General features: G+C 44.1%; 1 protein-coding gene across 1 annotated transcript; it reads right to left on the reverse strand.

Moving 5' to 3' along the window:
• Window positions 1-1,061: 1,061 nt before the first annotated feature.
• On the reverse strand, window positions 1,062-15,200 carry LOC127690709 (uncharacterized). The gene is made up of 8 exons (XM_052190273.1): window positions 15,179-15,200; window positions 14,309-14,583; window positions 10,385-10,447; window positions 4,462-4,549; window positions 3,667-3,972; window positions 3,315-3,392; window positions 1,629-1,928; window positions 1,062-1,357 (listed from the first exon to the last, which is right to left on the reverse strand). The coding sequence occupies exons 1-8, from the start codon at window positions 15,198-15,200 to the stop codon at window positions 1,062-1,064; spliced, it is 1,428 nt and encodes a 475-aa protein (XP_052046233.1).
• Between the last annotated feature and the right edge of the window lie 915 nt (window positions 15,201-16,115).

Below are 16,115 nucleotides of genomic sequence, written 5' to 3' on the forward strand. Positions count from 1 at the left end.
GAGCACGCCTCTAATCCCAGCACTTGGGAGGCAAAGTCAGGCATATTTCTGAGTTCAAGGCCAGCCTGGTCTACAGAGTGACTTCCAAGACAGCCAGGTCAACACAGAGAAACCCTGACTCGAAAAAAAACAAAAAACAAAAACAAAAACAACCACCCACACCCCAAAAAAAGACTGGGAAAGGCTTACTTTTCTAACTCACAGATCTAGATTAGTGGTAGCACATCGTGGTTCAAGAGATTAAGTTAAACGTCTCAGAAAGGTGCCTAGACATTGAAATCATTAGTGAACTCTAAATGTAGTCAAGGTGAAGGCAGTCAAAATGGCAACCTGAATTACAGGCAAATCACCTGAGGTTATGATTGATTTCCAAAATAAAGAATAGCTGGATCTTAATTGTACATAAAGTAATGTAAGTGTCCTAGTGTGTGTGTGTGTGGTTGGTGTGTATGTGTGTATGTATGTGTGTACCTGTGTATGTGTGTGTGTATGTATGTATATAAACACACACATATATACACAATGAAATTTAGAATGGTGGCAATGTCCCTCAACAGACATTCATTTCATATCTGAAATTTTGATATTTAGATGTTTCCAAATTCTGTTCGTTGATATCACATCCAGCACTAGTATACAACTCAATTTTGAACCTGTTTTCCCACTATTCTGAAGAATTGGAGTCTGTGAAACACAGACCACAAGTTCTCTAGACAGAGGGCCAGAGAATGAAAGAGCTGATAGCTGGTGTCTAGGAAGTAGAGATCCCCCTTGTGGAGTAGGAGCCCGAGGGTCAGAAGTCTGATGAACATGGAGGGTAGAGGGTAGACAGAAAGTGTTCTGCCAAAATGGAGCCGGCACCCTCAAGTGCCACATATCCTCCCCTCTACACTTAGGTCCTCAACTAAAGTAACAAGAATAAAGCTTGAGAAGAGAGTCATGTCACAGAACTTAATTTAATTTCACATTTTCCTTTCCATGGAGATAGAGAAATGGAGTACTTATATGATGCCGTACGATTCTGAGGGGTCTTTTAGAGGGAAAAAAGTCTCAACATGTCTTCACTGAGAACTTGAGGTGTCATCCCAAGTTGACCATGGCATCTGAAGGTTGGTGTCTCCAGGGAGAGAGGCGGGAAGTCCATGTGGAACTGTCAATGGATAGGTAGCATTCCAGGCTTCCTTGCTGGGAAACATTGAATGCTGACTGGACATCATCGGGGATGGGTTCCCATGGAGCTGTGCAGAAGGTGCAGACATGTCATCATCCCAAGACTGGTATACTGGAGATGGCATCACCATTGGATGTTGAGGTTCCATGGAAGACAGGGAGTTCCCAGACCATCCATACAGAGCACCTGAGAGTAGAAGAAACACAGAGAGCATAAACATGGTGTCTTCACTCGCCCTGAGTCACTATAAGCAATGGCCTGGCCTCTGGATCACAGTCAACAATGAACAAGTCCACCTTCCATTGCCTTGGGCTGACACAGGAAGTTAGACACACAGAGGACACTCCTGTGGGAAAGGGGACTTGCTACATGGTCTGCTCAGCTCTGTGCTCATGAAGGACAGGCCAGCTGTGCCACTATTTACAGTAACCAAAGAGTCAATGCAGAAGAGACTCACCTGGGACAGGGCCTCCCTGACATTTGTGGCCCAAGATCCTGTAGAGAGCTTCTGCATAAGGAGAAAACAAGGGGATGGTCCCTGGTCTCTCATTACAGAGAGTCCTGTGCAGATCCTGCAGGCTGAGCATCAGGTCCAGACAGCTTTCGAAGGTCTTGCTCAGGCCCAACTGATGGAGACGCTGGAAAACTGCGCTGGTCTTCTTCTCCATCTTCTGGCCTGGGTGGCCGAGTTCAACTGCTTCCCACTGCTGCAGGAAGATCCTGATTTCAAGGTCTGTCCACGGGCTAGGGGAAAGACCTGCAGGGACAGAGGGACGGGATGAGTGTATCAGATGTCAGGCATATGTATATATCAGCTATTTCAGGGACTCTTCCCACACAGTGAGCTTCCAGAAATGGCCTCTTTCTGTTTGCAAGAGGTTAGGAACAATGCTTGAGAGCCAAGGATCCAGAGTTTACGTGGCTCTTAATACCAAGAGCTACACTCACTGGGAATTCAACTCTGTCTTCAGCTATAGAACAAGGAAATAACCTTTCAGATTTTAGGTTTTAGTAATGGGCAGATTACAGGAACTATTAAACAACATGGGAAGACCACACTGTCTGGATTGAAAATGATGAGAGATGTGAAGTGAAGCCAAGGTCAGTCATTAAGTTACTTTTAGAGCATTGGAAGCCGGGCGGTGGTGGAGCACGCCTGTAATCCCAGCACTCTGGGAGGCAGAGGCAGGTGGATTTCTGAGTTGGAGGCCAGCCTGGTCTACAGAGAGAGCTCCAGGACAGCCAGGGCTATACAGAGAAACCCTGTCTCGAAAAAAACCAAATCCCCCCCCAAAAAAAACAAAAAACAAAACAAAACAAAAAACAAACTTTTAGAGCATTGGGTTCTCGTCCATACTGCTGGTCATCCTACAACTCACTAACATTAAGACTACAGTCTCGAGACTGGAGATATGGTTCCAGTGCTTAAGAGCACCTACTGCTCTTCCAAAGGTCATAAAATCAAATCCCAGCACCCACATGATGGCTCACAACCATCTGCAATGAGACCTGAGGCCCACCCTGGTCTGTCTGAGGATAGCCACAGTGTACTAAATATAACAAATAAATTAAAAAAAAAAAAACAAAACGAACTTTCCAAGACATCATACTGCTCTGCTTGCCTCTGGCTCCCATCTCCCGAGGGGTGGAATTAAAGGCTTGGGATGCCAAACTCACACAGTTGCTAACTATCTTCCCTTCTTGTGTCTTAAAACCAGAGACAAACAGAATTTTTTTTTTAATTTGTTTGTTTGCAACTAAGATGGAATCAACTGGACAACAAAGAACTCCCCTGAGCAGGCAACCTCCAGTCAACTGCTGACAATAATGTCTCCTTAGGTCATGCCTAATTTCCAAAGGAAACAATAACCTGTATTCAATGGCAGGAATGTGATACTACCATCCAAGGAAGAATGGCAAATGCATTATATAATTTATTGCGTCATAATTGTGCCTAACATGATAGAATATTCCTGACACAAACACGTGCAGTAAAACTTACAAGAGGTAGTAATGTAAAGGAATATCGGAATTTCAATCATGCCAACTGGAAATCAGTATATGACCCTCGGCCATCATGAGTGATGAGATCCGATTAAGCTTTCCAATAGGTGGATGGATTTGGCAATCCCAAGGCCCATACCTGGAGAGTCAGCCCCACCAATGCAGAGGTAAGGAGTTTGGTCTGCAGGCAGGAAACCACGCCCATCACACCAAGGACCTGAAAGGAGGAGAAGGGGAGAGAGCATAAGCATGGCACCCTCACCTTCCCTGAGGCACTCAAAGTAATTGCCTGGCCTCTAAGTCAGAGTGAACGCAGAGCAAGTCCACATTCCATTGTCTAGGGGTGACTGAGGAACTTAGACACACAGAGCAGACTGCTATGTGAAGTAAAGGCCTATGGGAAAAGGACTTCCTCAATTCTGTGCTCTGCTCTATCCCCAGCTGATGCTACGCTCTGGGACATGAAAGCCTTTTCTACACAAGAGGCTCACCTGGGAAATGGCCTCTCTGGGACCTGTGGCCCAAGATCTTGTAGAGGTCCCATGCATAAGGAGAAAACAAGGGGTCAGGCCTTGCCCTCTCGTGACAGAGAGTTTCATGCAGGTCCTTCATCTGCAGCATCAGATCAAGACAGCTCTTCCAGCTCTTCCTCAGACGCCGCTTAGAGAGGCGCCTGCTAAGGGACTTGGCCTTCTGGAACATTTTCTCGCCTGGCTTCCCCATTTTATATTCCACCACTTCCCACTCTTGCAGGAAGATCCAGATTTCAGGCTCAATCCATGGGCTATCAGAAGGACCTGCAAGGGGCAGAGGGATGGCATGAAGATATCAAAGGTCACACACACAACCACATCAACTTTTCTCGGGGACTCTTGCTGCACATTGCTTGGCCAAAAAGGGCTGCAGTCAGTTATCAAGTGGTTATGGACACTGTCTTACCAGCCCTGTTACAACACCTACCCTGCTCTTCACAGTCAGAAGTACATTCACTGGGAAAGACAAGGTGTCTGCAGATTTAGGAGCATTGTCTCAGAAGAAACAGGATCCACAGCATTAGTGCTACCAGGGGATGTGGTGCCTGCATAGACTCAAACCCACATCTACAACAGGGAGACACTCAGATCCGTTGGCTTTCCTGGGATACAGGCAGACATCAGGGACCACTGAGTGCCAGGCTACCCTTGACACGGATGTCCACATCAGGGCTCTTGCATCTGCTCACAGTCACAGACTAAAGAAATATAAGAGCAGGGTTTATGGTTTAGCAGGGATTTGACTCTGAATACCTGAGGATCTTCGGCCTTCCTGCCTCGGCCTCGGCCTCCTATTGGCTTCTTGAGTGTTTCTCACACTCTGCACTCGGTTGTCCTCTCTCTGTGCAGAAATGAATACATTAAATATTAAAACAGGTCCATGCTACAGGAATCCCTGTCTCCTAGCTGTGAATGATCTCAGGATTGGCACTGCCTTTGCAAGAGCTAAGCCATGGACTCTGACTTCCTCATCCACTGGAGCTGGTCCATTCTCATGAAATGGGACAGCACTCCTGTAAAGTTGAACCAAGGAATGTCTAGAGTGAACAGGACAGGTGCCCTTGATCAATGGAAGGTAAGAAACAGAAGCACATCTCGACTGAGAAGACCACAGTCAGTCTCTGCAGTTCAATGTCTTCCCATTTTCTGCGGGTGGAAAAAATCCCTTTCAGAATCTCCTAATAAACTCCTGCTGTGCTCCAAACATAAAAAAGTATCACACAAAAGTGTGAAACTATACTCTCCCATCCGATATCACAAAACATGGGTGTCTTGAGGTGCGCACAAGGTCATCTACTCCTAAGACCTATGGCAATTCCCAGAAGTTCTTCATGATCCTTGGCCACCCAGATGGTTGTGGGCTACTCCTTGGATAATTAAGACACCGACTCAATGAACTCAAACAAAGAAACCCAAGGACAAAATAAATCTAGTTCTACTTCCTCTACAAATTATAGACATGGGTTCAAATTTAAGGAAGTTAACCATGTTTGGTCATATGTTAAGGCACAAATATCCCACAGACACCATGAATGAATTTCACCCAACTCACTGGCATTTTCTCTCTTGGGCTTCCTTTGCTGCAAACAATGAGGAAAGCAGCGTCAGCTGTGTCCTGGTGTTCACAAGACTCTGGATTATACAGAGAGCTCTGCTTACTTCTCTGGACTTCTTCAACTATGAGAGTTCTGTGCAAACGTGGTCTGTTATATTGGTCTTGGGTTGGAATGGCTCGGGATGGGTAGGGTGGGGCAGGAATTGCCTTTAATCCCGCCTTTAGTCCCACCTCACATGCTGAGGACAGAACCGGGATCTCCACAGTCTCCACTGAAAACCATCAAAGAAACAAAGTAACAAGAAGCCAATTAATTTCAGTTCCTTCTAGGAGACTGATTATCTACACAGTCCTGGGCATTCTTCACTCACTAAAATTCAGAGCAAACTCTAGTGCCCAGTACAATGCTCTGCCTGCCTGTGCTCCCCCTGTGCTGTGCTGGGATCAAATATGTGGCTCATCGATCAACAAACATATTGGTGAGAAACTGAGAGGAACAGAAATTTGTTTTTAAGTAGTTTCCTGTAATTGAGAACCCAGTCTCTTTTTTGATTGGATATGGTCTTTATTTACATTTCAAACCCTGGTTTCCCCCACCTTCTGGGGAAAGTATAACTAAGAATGCTATGAATATAGTGGAGTATCTGTCCTTATTACATGGTGGAGCATCTTCTGGGTATATATATGCCCTGGAGTGATATGGCTAGGTCCTCACATAGTCTACTATTCTCAGGAGCCGCCATACTGATTCCCAGACAGCTTGTACCAGCTTACAATCCCACCAGAAATGTAGGAGTGTTCCTCTTTATCTACATCCTCACCAGCATCTCTACACCTCACCTGGGTTTTTGATTTTAGCCATTCTGACTGGTGTGAGATGGAATCTGTATTAGTTTGGGTTCTCTAGAGTCACAGAACGTATGGATAGTCTTTATATAGTTAGAGAATTTGTCGATGACTTACAGTCCATAGTCCAACTCCCAATGGTCAGCAGCAGATGTGGATGCAAGTCCAAGGATCTAGCAGTTGCTCAGTCTCACGAGGCAAGCAGGCAAGGAAGAGTGAGTAAATCTTCCTTCTTCCAATGTTCTTATATATCTCCAGCAGAGGGTGTAGCGCAGATTACAGGCGTGTGGATCTCCAGCAGAGGGGGTGGCCCCGATTAAAGGCGTGTGCCTCCATGCCTTTAATCCCAGAAGATCTTGAACTCAGAGATCTCCTTGCCTTAATCTTCTGAAATTCACAGCCAGTATGCTTCAAGATCTCCTTGCCAAGATCCAGGTCAGAAACTTACATCTCTGAGCATCCAGATTAGGATCATAGGTGAGTCTTCCAATTCTAGATTGTAGTTCATTCCAGATAGAGTCAAGTTGACAACCAGGAATAGCCACTACACAATCTCAGGGTTGTTTTGATTGGCATTTCCCCTGATGATTAAGAATGGTGAGCATTTCTTTAGGTGCTTCTCAGCCATTTGATACTCCTCAGTTGAAAATCTTTGTTTAGCAATTTATCCAAGTTTTTAATAAGGTTATTTGATTCTCTGGAGTCCAGCTTCTGGAGTTCTTTGTATATATTGGATATTAGCCCTCTATGGGATGTAGTGTTGATAAAAAAGCTTTTCCCAAACTGATTGTTGTCGTTCTGTCCTATTGACTGTGAGCTTTGCCTTACAGAAGCTTTGCAATTTTGAGGACCCATTGTCGATTCTTGATCTCAGAACATAAGCCATTTGCGGTCTGTTCTAAAGAAAAGCACCTCAGTGACAACTACAGTTACGACCTCAGAGTAAGAAGTTGGAAAACAATTTTCCAAGCAAATAGCATAGAGTGACAGGGAAGTTTTAATGTCCCCAAACAGGTTTGGGATCTTTGCCTATGCATAAACCCAGCAGCTGAGCAGAGTCCAATATTAAGGAATTAACATATGAGCCCTGTATCAGAACAGTTTCCTATGAGTACCAAGGGTAGTTACTAAGCCTTAATCATGCTTTTGATAGTAGAACCTAGATATGTTGCATACATTATTCAGATTATTTTCAATTTCTGTGCTTATAGAATGTGCTTATATATGTACTTTAGGTTGTAGACAGACAAATTGAGAGAAAGAAAGAAAGAGGGAGAGAGAGAGACAGGGAGACAGAGAGACAGAGAGACAGAGTGAGAAAGAGACAGAGAGATAGAGGGATGTCATGAATAAGGTCACTTTATAAAAAAAAAAAAGCTTTTATTGGGACTAATTTTCCTCCTTATAGGTGTGGTTGGTTTTATATGCTTGGCACAGAGAATGGCAACCTAGGAACATGTAGTCTTTTTTTTTTTTTCAGTTTTTTTGAGACAGGGCTTCTCTGTGTAGCCCTGGCTGTCCTGGAACTCACTCTGTAGACCAGGCTGGCCTCGAACTCAGAAATCTGCCTGCCTCTGCCTTCCAAATTCTGGGATTAAAGGCGTGCCCCACCACCACCCAGCGAGAGATGTACTCTTCTTAGAGTAGGTTTGGACTTGTTGGAAGGAATGTCCTTGTGGGAGTGGGTATTCAGAACCTCCTCTTACCTGTCTCTTAGCTTAGATGAAGTTATAGATTTCTCAGGTGCTACACCACCATGTCTGCCTAGATGCTGCCATGGTTCTTGCCTTGATGATATTGGGCTGAACCTCAGAACCCCATGTCATTCCCAAGTAAATATTGTCTTTCCTAAGAGTTGTTGATCATGGTGTGTCTTTGCAGCAATGGGAACACAAAGTAAGGTGGAAGCTGGGACCAGGAGTGAGGTATTGCTGGGATAGGCCTGAACAGATTTTTAATTAAAGGAATGTGGATATGAGGACTTTGAGTTTGTCAGCTTTGGATTGGAAAAGCCATGGGATGCCTTATGTGGATCAGGATGGGTCACTCTAGTAGGGATGTGGTTGGTGTTGGTGATGGTTGTTTGAACTGTGGGAGCAAGGCTCAAGAGGTTTCAGAGGAGAGGAATGTTAGTATGGGCCTAGAGACTGTTTTTCTGATATTTGTTGAAGAGTGTAGCTGCTCTTTGTCATTGTCCGAAGAGTCTATCTGAGGGTAAGGTGAAGAGACTGAGATTAATTGCACTGACAAAGGAAGTCTTTCAGAAGTCCAGCATAGACTTTGTTCTTTAGTTTTCTGTGATCCAGACCATGAGGACAAAGCAGTGCAAAGTTAAAAACCAAAATACAAATACTATGGTTCAATCAATTTGGTGTCACCAGAAGGTGAAATGCAGCTGAATGCTGTATTCAAGGAGATAATGAGATTAAGGGAATGGTGGTCTCTGGGCAAAATCCCACCCAGAGAAGCTTATTGATGTCTTTTCATGTGAATAAAGAACAATTCTATGTTTTAATCTGGAATGAACAACAATCCAGAAACGGAGGGCAGGGCACAATTGTGTTACAGATATAGAAACTCTAAGAAACAGGGTTTTGATCTTGTCTTGAGGAGCAGGGCCCTTGTAGAATATAGGCCTGAGCTGCAGGGTACACCCCTTTAATCCCAGAAGACAAATGCAAGCAGATCTTTAAGAACAAGACTAGCTTGGAATGGAACAAGCCCTAGGTGGAGACAAGCATAAGTTGGGTCTAAGGGGTACACAACTTTCATCCCAGGACTCAGGAGACAGAGGCCTTAAGATCTCTGAGTTCCAAGTCAGAAGAAAGATTAAGTTCTAAGAAAGCCAAGTTTAAGGCGGGCAGTGGTGGCACATGTCTTTCATCCCAGCAAATGGGAGGCAGAGGTAGGCAGATTTCAGAATTCAAGGCCAGCCTGGTTTACAAAGTGAATTCCAGGACAGCCAGGATTATACACAGAAACCCTGTCTCCAAAAGCAAAGAAGAAGAAGAAGAAGAAGAAGAAGAGGAGGAGGAGGAGGAGGAGGAGGAGGAAGAGGAGGAGGAGGAGGAGGAGGAGGAGGAGGAGGAGAAGAAGAAGAAGAAGAAGAAGAAGAAGAAGAAGAAGAAGAAGAAGACGAAGAAGAAGATGAAGAAGAAGAAGTAAAAGAAAGAAAGAAAGAAAGCAAGAAAGAAAGACAGCAAGAAAGCAAGAAAGCAAGAAAGCAAGAAAGCAAGAAAGAAAGAAAGCAAGCAAGAAAGAAAGCAAGAAAGAAAGAAAGGCAAGTTGTGGCAATGAATGAAATCATTGAACACAGAAAGCTGATAAAGATGAAATAGAGCATGGGGTGCCATGTTGCAGACCCAGCCTCCAGCACAACTCTGCCTAACTTTGGCCAAGTGAGCTAATTAGGCATCAATGATTTTGCACCATTCTGTTAATAAGGTGTCCATCTTTCCTCTTGCCCACAACAAGCAGAGGTAGTGGAAGAGAAAAGTTATTAGGATATGGGTAAAGTGGAGTTGTTCATCAATAGGTTTTGGGGGCAAGCTATATCTTGGACATGAGTTCATTCCTATAGCTAACACCAAATAAGATTCAGTTGCTGCAGACCAGTCCTCTACTCAAGCAGACACCAGTCAGAAACCAGAAGCTACATGCCAGTTTTGAAGAAATGGCAAGACATGCCAACTGGCATGAAGAAGCCCACAGACGTACAAAGCTGACACGGGAATGTAGGTAGCATTTCTAGGGCAAGGTTCTCTCAGTGGCAGCATCACCACGAGTAATGACTCAATAACTCTATGGAAGGCGAAGCGATACTTGTTTCTAGTTAGTGAAGAACAGTAACACAGAACACATCAAACCACTCTTCAGCGCTCATTCCCCACTGTTAGTGGGATCTCATTACACTCTGACCTCACAGGTCCTTTCACTTATCTGCTATATCAAATCAGCCTTTCACCTGTGTCTGCTCCAGCAAAAGATCCGCTCACCTGTGTTCACCTCAGAACGACATCCTTTCACCTCTGTGACCCAATGATACATCATTTAGCATAACTTACTTGCCAAAGAATCTAGGAGTTTCCACTTCCATGTGGCTCTAGCATTAGAATCAGGAGCAGGAGGGGTTACTGGGTCAATTGATGATAGCTAGCTGCAGAATAGAAATTAGGGGTGATTAAGAACAGACCAGCATCCCTGAGGTGAAATCTTATGGGGAGTATTTTATGAGAACACACAGAAGCTGTGTTCAAGAGATTGCCAAGGTTGTACCTCGTGCTGTAGCTGGACATGGTAATGGATGAAAATCATCCAGGTGGTGTGGGTCTTTAAGATCTAAAGAGGTCATGGAAAGCAGCTGAGTCTTGGCACTGGAAGAGGCCAGGCAAGGCTTTTTGTTTTTGTTGGTGTTGGTGTTGGTGGTTTGTTTGTATTTATTTCTGTTTTTCTTCTTCTTTCTTCATTTAAAATTCATGAATTTATTTCCATCCCAAAGGATTCCCTTCTCAAAATCCTTCCTCAGAGGTTTCCTCCATCCACTGCCTTTTCCTTATTCTCTCAGAAGGTAGACCCCACTGGGTATTACTCCTACTCTAGTACTTAAAATATGTATAGGATTAGGATCATCCTTTCCCATGGAGAATAAACAAGGCAGTCCTCTGATACATATGTGCCTGAGGCCTCAGAACATCCCATGGATGCTCTTTGGTTGGTAGAGCAGACTCTAGGAATTCCGAGGTGTTCAGGTTGCACTCACAAGATGCGACTGTGGGGATACTATGGACATCAGGGCCAAGAGCCTTAAGGTCATTTGTGAAGATAAAGCTATAGTGGGAGTTGATAACTTGGGACTGAAGTGGTCATGCAAAGAATTAGAAGAGAGGCACCAATGAGGGAGTCTATGAGAGGCTATTGGTGAAGCCTAGATGCAGTAGAAGACCCCAATCTATTGGAGATGCCAACACCATAGGATTCCCACCAAAAACAGCAACAATGGAGTGTCATCAACCAAATCCTAGAGCACTACACAGGGCAGTGAGGGAGAAGTGACCCAAGCCCTTTGGAGGAGTCCAGATGATCGTGTGTGGATCCCAGACATTGGAACCAGAAGCTGCAAATTTAGGTTGCCTTGGAGACTCCAAGATATTAGAGAAGCCGGAGGCATAGGTAACCTGCCCAGGAAAGGTATTAACAAACAGTGGAACCATTCAAAAACTACTCATGTGGCACACAAGAAAGATGTAAGGAGTTGGAGATATGAAGAGCTCATTTTCAACTGACATGGACACACAGAGTTTGGAATTTGCACAGCTGAATTTTGATCTTGCTTTGGTCCAGTTATTTCCCCACTATGACATTTTAGAAAAGGAATAAATATCCTGTGATGATTGAGGTAGGTAATCTGCTCTTTGACTTTGATTTTTAGGGCACTACAGTCATTAGGTGACAATCACATCAGATGTGGAACTTTGTACATTTCACATATTTGAGAGTGCTATAGACCGTGTAGACTTTTGAAGTTGAACTGAATGTTTTGGCATTATGTTATTGATGCCTAAGGCCCCCTTTGGAATCATGTGTTCGAAGAAGGGGCAAGGAAGTGGAATGTGGGGGTTTGAATACTCTGGGCTCAGGGACTAGATTCAGGAGACCCCTGTGTAAGCTTCATCAACTCCAAAAGGATCACAATCAGAAAATGGACACCTCTACCTCCAGTCAGTGGATGAACTTACCAGGAATGGTGATACCAAGAAGGCAATAAAGAACTTCGTTCCTTTGTGTCCTTTATATAAGATTATAGCAGAAAAAGTATTCAAGATGAGGTCCTGGTTTTGCCAACTCTAAAGACTGGGAAAAGAGCCGGGTGGTGGTGGAGCATGCCTCTAATCCCAGCACTTGGGAGGCAGAGTCATGCAGATTTCTGAGTTCAAGGCCAGCCTGGTTTACAGTGTGAGTTACAAGACAGCCAGGTCAACACAGAGAAATCCTGTCTCAAAAAAAACCAAACACCAAAAAAAAAAAAAAAAAAAAAAAAAAAAAAAAAAAAAAACACCCCAAGAAAAAGTCTGGGAACGGGTTACTTTTCTAACTCACAGATCTAGATCAGTGGTAGCACATCCTGGTTCAAGAGATTAAGCTAAACATCTCAGAAATGTGCCTAGACATTGAAATGGTTAGTGAACTCTAAATGTAGTCAAGTTGAAGGCAGTCACAATGGCAACCTGACTTACAGGCAAATCACCTGAGGTTATGATTGATTTCCAAAATAAAGAATAGCTGGATCTTAATTGTACATAAAGTGATGTAAGTGTCCTAGTGTGTGTGTGGGTGTGTGTGTATATATGTGTATATGTGTGTGTATGTATGTATATATATGTGTGTGTATATGTATATAAACACAAACACATACACAATGAAATTTAGAATGGTGGCAATGTCCCTCGACAGACATTCATTTCATATCTGAAACTTTGATATTTAGATGTTTCCAAATTCTGATCATTGATATTGTATCCAGCACTAATATACAACTCAATTTTGAACCTGTTTTCCCAGTATTCTGAAGAATTGGAGTCTGTGAAACACAGACCACAAGTTCTCTAGACAGAGGGCCAGAGAATGAAAGAGCTGCTAGCTGGTGTCTAGGAAGTAGAGATCCCCCTTGTGGAGTAGGAGCCAGAGGGTCAGGAGTCTGATGAACATGGAGGGTAGAGGGTAGACAGAAAGTGTTCTGCCCAAATGGCAGCTCTTCCAGCTCTTCCTCAGACACCGCTTAGAGAGGCGCCTGCTAAGGGACTTGGCCTTCTGGAACATTTTCTCGCCTGGCTTCCCCATTTTATATTCCACCACTTCTCACTCTTGCAGGAAGATCCAGATTTCAGGCTCAATCCATGGGCTATCAGAAGGACCTGCAAGGGGCAGAGGGATGGCATGAAGATATCAAAGGTCACACACACAACCACATCAACTTTTCTCGGGGACTCTTGCTGCACATTGCTTGGCCAAAGAGGGCTGCAGTCAGTTATCAAGTGGTTATGAACACTGTCTTACCAGCCCTGTTACAACACCTACCCTGCTCATCACAGTCAGAAGTACATTCACTGGGAAAGACAAGGTGTCTGCAGATTTAGGAGCATTGTCTCAGAATACAACAGGATCCACAGCATTAGTGCTACCAGGGGATGTGGTGCCTGCATAGACTCAAACCCACATCTACAACAGGGAGACACTCAGAGCCGTTGGCTCTCCTGGGAGACAGGCAGACATCAGGAACCACTGAGTGCCAGGCTACCCTGACACGGATATCCACATCAGGGCTCTTGCATCTGCTCACAGTCACAGACCAAAGAAATATAAGAGCAGGGTTTATGGTTTAGCAGGGATTTGACTCTGAATACCTGAGGATCTTCGGCCTTCCTGCCTCGGCCTCGGCCTCCTATTGGCTTCTTGAGTGTTTCTCACACTCTGCACTCGGTTGTCCTCTCTCTGTGCAGAAATGAATACATTAAATATTAAAACAGGTCCATGTTACAGGAATCCCTGTCTCCTAGCTGTGAATGATCTCAGGAACGGCACTGCCTTTGCACGAGCTAAGCCATGGACTCTGACTTCCTCATCCACTGGAGCTGGTCCATTCTCGTGAAATGGGACAGCACTCCTGTAAAGTTGAACCAAGGAATGTCTAGAGTGAACAGGACAGGTGCCCTTGATCAATGGAAGGTAAGAAACAGAAGCACATCTCGAATGAGAAGACCACAGTCAGTCTCTGCAGTTCAGTGTCTTCCCATTTTCTGCGGGTGGAAAAAATCCCTTTCAGAATCTCCTAATAAACTCCTGCTGTGCTCCAAACATAAAAAAGTATCACACAAAAGTGTGAAACTATACTCTCCCATCCGATATCACAAAACATGGGTGTCTTGAGGTGCGCACAAGGTCATCTACTCCTAAGACCTATGGCAATTCCCAGAAGTTCTTCATGATCCTTGGCCACCCAGATGGTTGTGGGCTACTCCTTGGATAATTAAGACACCGACTCAATGAACTCAAACAAAGAAACCCAAGGACAAAATAAATCTAGTTCTACTTCCTCTACAAATTATAGACATGGGTTCAAATTTAAGGAAGTTAACCATGTTTGGTCATATGTTAAGGCACAAATATCCCACAGACACCATGAATGAATTTCACCCAACTCACTGGCATTTTCTCTCTTGGGCTTCCTTTGCTGCAAACAATGAGGAAAGCAGCGTCAGCTGTGTCCTGGTGTTCACAAGACTCTGGATCATACAGAGAGCTCTGCTTACTTCTCTGGACTTCTTCAACTATGAGAGTTCTGTGCAAACGTGGTCTGTTATATTGGTCTTGGGTTGGAATGGCTCGGGATGGGTAGGGTGGGGCAGGAATTGCCTTTAATCCCGCCTTTAGTCCCACCTCACATGCTGAGGACAGAACCGGGATCTCCACAGTCTCCACTGAAAACCATCAAAGAAACAAAGTAACACAAAGCCAATTAATTTCAGTTCCTTCTAGGAGACTGATTATCTACACAGTCCTGGGCATTCTTCACTCACTAACATTCAGACCAAACTCTAGCGCCCAGTACAATGCTCTGCCTGCCTGTGCTCCCCCTGTGCTGTGCTGGGATCAAATGTATGGCTCATCGATCAACAAACATATTGGTGAGAAACTGAGAGGAACAGAAATTTGTTTTTAAGTAGTTTCCTGTAATTGAGAACTTTTTTGTTCTCAGATTGTCTCTTTTGTTATTGGATATGATCTTTTTTTACATTTCAAATCCCGGTCCCCCACCCCCCTCCTTCTGGGGAAAGTATAACTAAGAATGCTATGAATATAGTGGAATATCTGTCCTTATTACATGGTGGAGCATCTTCTGGGTAACATATATCCCCTGGAGTGATATGGCTGGGTTCTCACATAGTACTACGTCTACTATTCTCAGGAGCCGCCATACTGATTTCCAGACAGCTTGTACCAGCTTACAATCCCACCAGAAATGTAGGAGTGTTTCTCTTTCTCTACATCCTCACCAGCATCTCTACACCTCACCTGGGTTTTTGATTTTAGCCATTCTGACTGGTGTGAGATGGAATCTGTATTAGTTTGGGTTCTCTAGAGTCACAGAACGTATGGTTACTCTTTATATAGCTAGAGAATTTGTCGATGACTTACAGTCCATAGTCCAACTCCCCAACAATGGTCAGCAGTAGCTGTGGATGCAAGTCCAAGGATCTAGCAGTTGCTCAGTCTCACGAGGCAAGCAGGCAAGGAAGAGTGAGTAAATCTTCCTTCTTCCAATGTCCTTATATATCTCCAGCAGAGGGTGTAGCGCAGATTACAGGCGTGTGGATCTCCAGCAGAGGGGATGGCTCCGATTAAAGGCGTGTGCCTCCATGCCTTTAATCCCAGAAGATCTTGAACTCGGAGATCTCCTTGCCTTAATCTTCTGAAATTCATAGCCACTATGCTTCAAGATCTCCTTGCCAAGATCCAGGTCAGAAACTTATATCTCTGAGCATCCAGATTAGGATCATAGGTGAGTCTTCCAATTCTAGATTGTAGTTCATTCCAGATAGAGTCAAGTTGACAACCAGGAATAGCCACTACACAATCTCAGGGTTGTTTTGATTGGCATTTCCCCTGATGATTAAGAATGGTGAGCATTTCTTTAGGTGCTTCTCAGCCATTTGATACTCCTCAGTTGAAAATCTTTGTTTAGCAATTTATCCAAGTTTTTAATAAGGTTATTTGATTCTCTGGAGTCCAACTTCTGGAGTTCTTTGTATATATTGGATATTAGCCCTCTATGGGATGTAGTGTTGATAAAAAAGCTTTTCCCAAACTGATTGTTGTCGTTCTGTCCTATTGACTGTGAGCTTTGCCTTACAGAAGCTTTGCAATTTTATGAGGACCTATTGTCGATTCTTGATCTCAGAACATAAGCCATTTGTGGTCTGTTCAAAAGAAAAGCACCTCAGTGACAACT

Source organism: Apodemus sylvaticus, chromosome 8 (assembly GCF_947179515.1).
Source record: "Apodemus sylvaticus chromosome 8, mApoSyl1.1, whole genome shotgun sequence".
NCBI classification, from domain to species: domain Eukaryota; kingdom Metazoa; phylum Chordata; class Mammalia; order Rodentia; family Muridae; genus Apodemus; species Apodemus sylvaticus.

Coding starts and splice junctions, on each gene's coding strand:
- LOC127690709 (XM_052190273.1), bottom strand. CDS start 15,200: ATGGCTAAAATCAAAAACCCAG. Junction 3,393..3,666: donor CCAGAGAGGCCATTTCCCAG/GTGAGCCTCTTG, acceptor TCCTCCTTTCAG/GTCCTTGGTGTGATGGGCGT. Junction 1,929..3,314: donor TGGTGGGGCTGACTCTCCAG/GTATGGGCCTTG, acceptor CTGTCCCTGCAG/GTCTTTCCCCTAGCCCGTGG.